Here is an 8,556-nt window from a genome sequence, read left to right as displayed (position 1 = left end):
GTATAATACTTGTGTGGTGTAGAAGTGAATCATTTACTGCTTGCAAACCAATGATGGTAAGATGATGTCATGGGGTAGGACTGGATAAGTCTGACTTCTTCCTACTCCATTCAAGCATGTACTAGGTATAAGCAAATTGATATTGGATTAGCATTTGTTGGATATGTGTAAAATTATGTGTGTTGACATATCAACTGTCTTTACATGCTTGAAAGAATAAATCAAATCAAATCAAATCATCAGACCATAAACCATAATGCTGTCTAGTCTCCCTCAGAAACAGTCACACTACATCTACTGTATCTATTATTGAATGGCTTAAAAATAACTTCTTTTTAAAGGAGCTATTCCTATAAATGTCTTTATTGGCTGTTGCTTCGCCTCGAGTCTTTTCTCATGTCACCATTTTAAATTATTTATCTAAAGGCAACACACACACACACACACACACACAGGTAATTGAGTGCATTGTATTAGGAGATCTTTTTTAAAACCTCTGATGTTATTGTTACTTGAGAAATAGTTTTTAGAGGGCCACAAAAATATCTAATAAATTGACTTTAATGACTTTAAAGAGAACCAAAAACAAACCAGGGTACTGAAAAGGTACCAAGAAGGACTTGAATATTATTAGAAATCTCTGAAAAAGTGAACAGTTCTTTGTTTTGTTATGACCTTTCTCTCTCTTTCTACTCCAGTTTTCTGATCTTGTCCATCTCACCCCACACTCCCACACATTTCTCATTCCTTCTCTAATGTGTGCATATGTGTGTGTGTCTGTGTCTCCACCGCCGCTGTTTAGGGGAGCTTTCTCCGAGGTGGTTCTCGCAGAGGAGAAAAGGACCCAGAGGCTAGTCGCCATCAAATGCATCCCCAAGAAAGCATTGGAAGGCAAGGAGAACAACATAGAAAATGAGATTGCGGTACTACACAGGTAAAGTCCCTGAAGTTCCCCGTCATGCAGTGGCTGTCGGTCTGTGCTGAGCAGGAGGCATCAGTTAGTGCAGCCTTTTGCAATAATGCATGTACAAATGCAAAATATACATATGCAAGGGGTCAACTGAATGGGTCACTAAATGCATGGTGTCAGTAGAAACAGTAGGACTGTGCACCGGAAATGTCAGGAGTAAAGAAGATAGACCTATTTTTAGTGTCCCTGTTGCCAGGGCAACAGCACACAGAGGCGGAGATGGTGTGGAGTTCCCTGAAGCAGTGTACTGAAGAAAGAGAGAGACAGAGGGTGGAGAAGTGGAGATGGGGGTAGGGTATGGGTATAGGGAGAAAGGTATGGAAGAATGGGAGGAGTGGAGTTTGGCCAGATACTTAAAATCACCATTAAACAAATAAGAAAGCTGTGATAAAATAAAATAAAAAACAGAGAGGGATTCTCTCATTCTAATAAAAATCACATTAGCTCCTCTCAGCTGCCATTGTGTTAAAGCGATGGTGTGTTCATATGCTCTCAGCTCAACTCGACAGCCAAGAGAGATGCTCAGCCGTCAGTTGGCTGCTTATTAATAATAAGTTATCCACATTTTTGTGTGTGTGTAAGAGAATACCACTTTGTACAGACTTTCTGTCAAAGCCTAGATATAATCTCCAAAGGTGTTCTTTGTTATTGGTCCCAGCTGCAGACACCAGTCACCATCATTGTCAACAAAAGCTAGTTATTCATCTAATAGCATTGCTGTGTTTGATCATGGGGATTTTGTCATTTTAAATTTTGGGGGAACAGGGTAAAATCCATAGGTTTAATTCCAATTTACTGAAGACCCTCTACACCTGGATTCTGCAGTAAGAATGCCATCTGGTGACCATTCGACAGGAAGCATTAGAGAAATGTGGCACTTTTAAAAATGTAACATAATTCATGGTGATTTCTGTCAATTTACTTTACTCAGAATCAAGCACCCCAACATTGTTTCATTGGAGGACATCTTCGAAAGTACATCTCACCTATATCTTGTCATGCAGCTGTGAGTTGTCCTTCCTCTTTACCTTACACAACTGTATATGCAAGAAGGCCTGTTTTTACCACGCATCCTTATTGTAAAATAGTTTCATAATTTGGTTTTATTACTTGATTAGTAAGCTGACAGAAAATTTATTTGTCGCTCCAGTTCAGCATGTGAAACAGGAGGGTTTTTGTTTCTTCTGTTCTCAGTCAACATTATTATAAAAATGAACATGTTTGGGCTTTGGACTGTTAGTCAGACAAAACAAGAGTTTGAACAGTATTTGCCTGCAAACAATTTGTAACAGTTAATAGTTTGCTAATAAGATGTTCATTCAAAATCAAAGCATAGAGTTACATGAGCGGCACAGGGCCATTTCTCATTCCCATGGTTTTCACCTGCCAGGGTATCTGGAGGTGAGCTGTTCGACAGGATCGTGGAGAAAGGTTTCTACACAGAGAGAGATGCCAGCCAGCTCATCCAACAAATCTTAGATGCAGTCAAATATCTCCATGATATGGGGATTGTCCACAGAGACTTGAAGGTATTGCAGACATGAACGACAGCAGCTCAGGATGGCTGAGCTTCCCAATTTAAACCCCTCTCTTTTATCAACCTTCTTGTGTTTGCAGCCAGAGAATTTGCTTTATTACAGTATGGACGAAGACTCCAAGATTATGATCAGTGACTTCGGCCTGTCAAAGATTGAGGGAGCAGACAGTGTCATGTCAACAGCCTGTGGTACTCCTGGATATGTGGGTAAGGCCAGCCAGCCTCTCCTCACCTCCTCCCTCTTCTTCATGTGTGCTCAGCACTTGTTGTTTCAGAGATCCACTCTTTATTTATCGTGTTATAAGAGGTGCTTTCATCCACTACTGAGTCAATTGCAAGTGTTTCAGAAGTGCTCTCTACCTGTTTAACGTGACCTGGCAGATCACACAGTATTACCGAAAGGTCAAGATTACTTGAATTCACCCTGACTGCTGCTCTGCCTTGTATCTCTTCCACTCTGCGAACGTGTGCTTTGTGTCTCTCAGCTCCTGAGGTGCTCGCTCAGAAGCCATACAGTAAAGCAGTGGATTGCTGGTCCATAGGAGTTATTTCTTATATTCTGTAAGTCAGAGCTCATTCATCCAGTATAAGTATGGAAAGTGATTTTTTTATAGTTCTGAATGTGCTCCAACATGACTCCCTCAGGTTATGTGGATATCCTCCGTTTTACGATGAAAACGATGCTAAGCTGTTCGAGCAGATTCTGAGAGCAGAGTATGAATTTGACTCTCCGTACTGGGACGACATCTCAGATTCAGGTACTACCAGTGACTAAAAATATCCACAGCAAATCCAACACTGAATATTCCCTGTGAACATACATTTCTGTTTGCAGCCAAAGACTTCATCTGTCACCTGATGGAGAAAGACCCTTTGAAGAGATATACATGTGAGCAGGCACTCCAGCATCCGTGGTAAGAAAGTCAAAATACTTCTTATCCTAAAAATACACACACACACACACACACACACACAAATACACTCACACATTTAATATGGTTGTGTGTACCACTGACACTATTTGTCAGTAAGTCGATAGAAAAACAGTGAAAAATTCAACTCAAACTCAACTGGAATTAATCTCCAACAGTTTTGATAATGGATTAACCTTTTAAGACATCTATCAAGTAAACGTGCCGGACAGTCTCTAGATTCATGTGAGGACTTACTGTTTGATCGTTTCTGGGATTTGGATTGTTTGTCAACCAAAACAAGCTGCTTAAAGATGTCACCTTGGCTGCTGGAAAATTATAATGGCCACTTTTTCACTATTCTCTGACATCTTACAGACTAAATAAAAATGATAAAAATGTACAGTCTGGCTACAGCTGAGTTATTTGAACATTAATAGTTAATCTCTTGATTATTTCCTCTGATCAATGATTCATCTTTTTGACTATAAAGTAGATAAAGAGGTGGAAAACACATAAAATGTACCAAGCCAATGGTGACACATTGAAATGTCTTGTTTTATCTAAGACTTAGACAAAGGTGTTCAAAGACATTCAGTTTACTATGAAAAACTTGTCTGCATGACAAAGACAGTGATCAAATATTCACAGTGTAGAAGCTTGAATCAGCTAGTGTTTGTTTGTTTGTTTTTTTTAAATTGATCAATTATTTAAATTGTTGATTAATGATTAATTAGTTGATTAATGATTCATGAATATGCCCTAGTCAGGTTTGTGAACTCACATTTTTGTTAACATTGCAGGATCTGTGGAGACACAGCTCTGGACAAAAATATCCATGAATCTGTCAGCGCTCAGATCAAGAAGAACTTTGCCAAAAGTAAATGGAAGGTCAGTGCTTTGGCTGAGTCACACAACGACCTGCTGAAAAAGCAGTATTAAGACTGGCGTTAGCAGTTACAACACATTTTGTACATCTTTGCTGTTTTTCTCTCTCAGTGGCTATCAGACACAGAGCCTTCTTTTGTCCTTTCTTCTCCCCCTCTGTTCATGCAGCAAGCGTTTAATGCCACAGTGGTGGTGCGCCACATGCGGAGGCTGCAGCTAGGCACTAGTCTCGAGGGACCCAGTCAGATTACTCCCACCAGTCCCTGCCATGGACATCTGCTCCCAGAGGAAGAGGAGGAGGAAGAGGAGGAGGATTTGGGGAATGGGGAGGAGGAAAGCTGTAAGTCAGGAATTCACTTGAATAAACAAACATGTGGCTCAACTCCTGAGCAACAACCACAGTGGAACATGGTAAAGGTTTAATGATGGCAGGTAGTACTGGACAAACGTCTGAGAAAAGTAAGGACAGAAATGAACACCCAAATGCATAGGGCTCTACTTACAGCTGCCATAATGAAAATGTCTTATCACTGTATTTAAACTGAGATACTAGGCTACACAGACATTACCAAAATGCTCTTTGGTGGATTTGTATTGCTTGGAATCGCTTTTCTTATCATATGGAGAGCTGAGTGTTTGGTCCAGCCAACTTCAGTCTTTTCTTCTTGGAAACAAAATCAAAACTAAGTCTTGCATATGAGACAAAGTCTCTAGCATGGCAGTGATTAGCATAGGCCTAGATCTGTTAGCACCACTCTGTCCAGGGACACAAGAGATTTTCATTACAACTTCAGCTCAAATAATTAAGGTTGACCACCAGGTAAAATGACTTACATAAAAGGACATTGTCCCCAAAATAGTCAGCTAGATAATCAGCCCTGGCACATGCTAAACTGACCCACAGCCCCACACGTGGAAAGAAACTGACCTATGTAGGTGAGTAGGCAGATGTTTGGCTCTGGTTCCATACGGCTCTTTAGCCCCTTTCAGTAGCTCCCTGGTTCAGTGGCTACGGCTAAGCAGAGCTAGCTAGCTGACACATAAGCGGGCCATCACATCTCTGACAATGTGTGAGCAAATTTCTAAATTGGCATTACTTGGATTGACTGAGCGCATATTCAAAAACTTGGTTATTTTCACAACCGAAGAAATATCAAAACTTAATAAAGAGGCATAATTACAGTATGATGATAATTATAACAGCTTTACGCCTGCCCTGTCACCACTGTGGGACAACGAGACAGTGTAGTGTCCATCGCTCCCATATACTTCAAAGTTATGTTAGTAAGCCCAGTACCACTCTTATTTCATTTACACAGACACGAGGAGGATAGACCTGCATAGCTATGTATAGATGCTCCATTTTTAAATAAGCCCACACATGGCAGTGGGTTTTTACTCCACTATACAGTCAGTTTTATGTTTCTTTGGAAATGGCATTTCCCCCAATAAAAATAACAAAAGTGCCTTTCTTGTAGTAGTTCTGAATTTTATAAATATACCAAATCATTGTGTTATTGTAATGGAGATGGAAATTTAAAGTACCAAATAGTCTAATCACAAATATCCCATAGTAGTCACCTTCAGGTAAAACATACATAAATACTCATTGCAGGCTGTGGAACCTGCATGTAAAGGGCTCAAATTGCTTTTGTGGCTCCAGACAGATTTTGTTTTCCTCTTCAGATAGTCAAAGTTACTGACCCCTGCCCTAGCTGAACAATACCAGAAATCATATGTTCCCCATTTTTCTCTAAACTCCAGTGTCCCACTATGAGGACAGCCGTCGAGGTAGCAATGAGGGCAGCACGGATCGGGACAGCCTGCGGAGCTGCACCTACTGCTGCAGGCCGGCCAGTCGTGTCTAAAGATCAGCCTCCTGTTGTCATTGTGACACTGTATCCCTGGAGTGCCCAGAGTCCACCCGCCCAGTCTGGCCAGGATTACAGAGCGGTTATGATTCAGCACCCACCACAGTACATCCACAGCAAGCAGGTCACTCTTACAGTGTGGAGGAACATGCTGTAAGTTTTAATGATGTTGCAGAACGATGTGCAAAGCTGCTCCAAGTGAACAGAGGATTTAAACATTTTTAAAAAGGGGCATCTCTGCATGGTTATCTTGAAATAAACCCCCTAGCAACTTAACCTTTCGTTAGCCTTCGTGCAGCTGTAACAAACAGTGGTCATTTGGCAGCGTGTACATTGCAAGCTGTTTTGGATGTGAAAAACAATAACACCATGAGTAAAGGCATTTTTGTTCCCATGTTATGCATCACATCTACCTCTAATCACAGTAACTGAGTGTTTACATCCATCTGGCCCACACACTTTCCATAACTGGCTCCAAAAATCTGGCCAGACAGGGCACAAAGAAAAGGGAAACACTTTTTTTTTTACAGCAGCAGTGCTAAAAGCTACTCCTGCATGTCTTTATACTCTTTACCCATCAATGTGACTGAGTCAAGTAGCTGTTTCGTTAAAACAAGGTGTCTTCACTCCCGACTCCACTTTCCCATTTGTTCTGTTTGATCGCATTTGTCTTATTTCTCATAAAGTCACGATTAAGTGCGTCTGTCCTTTTATAAATATTTAGGGTTTTATTTAAAGCCTTTTTGGGAAGGCGATACTTGAAAGCAGAGGGTGATTCTGGGGGGTTATGGATTCTGGTTCAGACTGGGTTTGTGCAGAGTGGTTCTGACCTGGAGTGTCTGCATGCTTCTGTTGGAAAAAAATGTATGAATATCAAAAGGAGATTTTTTTGTTTCATGGCTGTTCTGTTATTGGAGGCTCAAACTGAGATCCCTGTATGTCTGTAAGTCACAAGAATCGGACCTTCCTCCATGGGCGAGGGGAGTTATTTTGAGTTGTGTCGAGTATCTACTATGCGTGGGAAGAACACAACCATATTCATATTCCACTCATCCTCCCTGTTATGTTTCTGATAAGCGCTGAAACAACCAGCAGCTGTCAGGCTCTCAGTCTGGCTCAGGTCTGGGTGGGATCTCAGTCTGGGTGCTCGCCCCGCTCCGTGCTGTGCACCTCTAGTGGAAGAAGTTTTGGTCTACTGTTTGCATGACCTGGTTAAATATGCTTACATGAATGATGATCAATTAGTATAAACACACATGATTATTATTACTCTGTTGTATTGAAAAAATTTGTAATACTGTAATTTTGAGCTTATATAATGTGAAGTGAGTAACACCAGAAGTAATGTTGTTGACAAAGTACAACACAGCACAGTGGACTTACCATTTGCATTGACAAGCCTCTGCCTGAGTGACATTCTTCTGTACTGTTTATTTACAGCTCTTTCTGTTGCTTGCTGCCTCTCAAACAATTTATTCCTACCTAATATGCAGACACACAGAGAGGAAAAACACTTATTTATATGAAACAGGTGCCAGCCACAGTACAAGACATAAAAATAACAGTAATTGTGCTGGAAGCATCACCTGTCTGCCAGTGTGCAAGCTCTACATGCGTCCACCTGAGTAAAAGGACTACAGTGCTAAAGCCATACAGGGAAATTTCACATTTCACCGTATAGATTCAGATATGTCATCATCTTTTAAATATCCGACTGAGATGATGGGTGGCTACAGTTCTGTAAGAGATTTAACAAAGAACAGAAGCACCTGCAACAACTAGATAAACACATTAAATCCAGGTTTTATCATACCATGCCTTTGTTAATTTAATGTTATGGCATAGTTGCCCCACCATTAGTAAGCTGTAGAGATATCCAACCAAATCATAACAATTAGTTGAGTGTGATTAAATTTTGTTGCCCACATTAAACCAACTCCCCTGATCTGTCGTTGATCCATACAGGTCCGTAGTACAGTAAACGAAGGCAATCACTCGGGATTACATGACTGTCATTGTGGTAAATATGCAAACTGTGTGTGAAGGGCTTCATGTTAACTGTAAGACAGCCAGTGATAACCTGGCTGTTGTTTGTTTGCTTACCTGAGATTTGTTTCCACCTGGCTGTGTTTTTTAAAAACCTTATCTGAGCCTTTTAGCTTGTTTCACCTATTTAGCTACAAATGTATGGATGCAATGCATCATGGGTTATTGAACAAGATGTAAGAAAATGCAGCGATTTGTATCCACAAAAACATGATTGCAGGAAATGAAATAAAACTTCCTTGTCTATGCACTGTGTGTTCTGTCATTATCCAATAATATGCAATATACTCTTTGAGATGTAATTGACCAAAAAAAAAACATTCTGGTTTGCAT

General features: G+C 40.6%; 1 protein-coding gene across 3 annotated transcripts in view; it reads left to right on the top strand.

The window, feature by feature from the left end:
- The window catches only part of camk1a (calcium/calmodulin-dependent protein kinase Ia), a 22,860-nt gene extending 14,505 nt beyond the window's left edge, over positions 1-8,355 (top strand). For all 3 annotated transcript variants that reach the window (XM_020597958.1, XM_020597957.1, XM_020597959.1), the window contains 10 exons: positions 803-934; positions 1,902-1,976; positions 2,361-2,499; positions 2,588-2,714; positions 2,993-3,068; positions 3,153-3,265; positions 3,343-3,421; positions 4,222-4,309; positions 4,475-4,646; positions 6,071-8,355. In XM_020597958.1, coding sequence (XP_020453614.1) covers positions 803-934; positions 1,902-1,976; positions 2,361-2,499; positions 2,588-2,714; positions 2,993-3,068; positions 3,153-3,265; positions 3,343-3,421; positions 4,222-4,309; positions 4,475-4,646; positions 6,071-6,174 — 1,105 coding nt within the window. In that variant the 3' untranslated portion in view covers positions 6,175-8,355. The remainder of the gene's footprint in view (positions 1-802; positions 935-1,901; positions 1,977-2,360; positions 2,500-2,587; positions 2,715-2,992; positions 3,069-3,152; positions 3,266-3,342; positions 3,422-4,221; positions 4,310-4,474; positions 4,647-6,070) is intronic.
- The last annotated feature ends 201 nt before the right edge of the window (positions 8,356-8,556 follow it).

The sequence above is a fragment of the Monopterus albus genome, unplaced genomic scaffold (genome assembly GCF_001952655.1).
Source record: "Monopterus albus unplaced genomic scaffold, M_albus_1.0 scaffold36.1, whole genome shotgun sequence".
NCBI lineage: Eukaryota > Metazoa > Chordata > Actinopteri > Synbranchiformes > Synbranchidae > Monopterus > Monopterus albus.
Note: the sequence above shows the minus strand (reverse complement) of the source record. Positions and strands in the feature narration are given on the sequence as shown.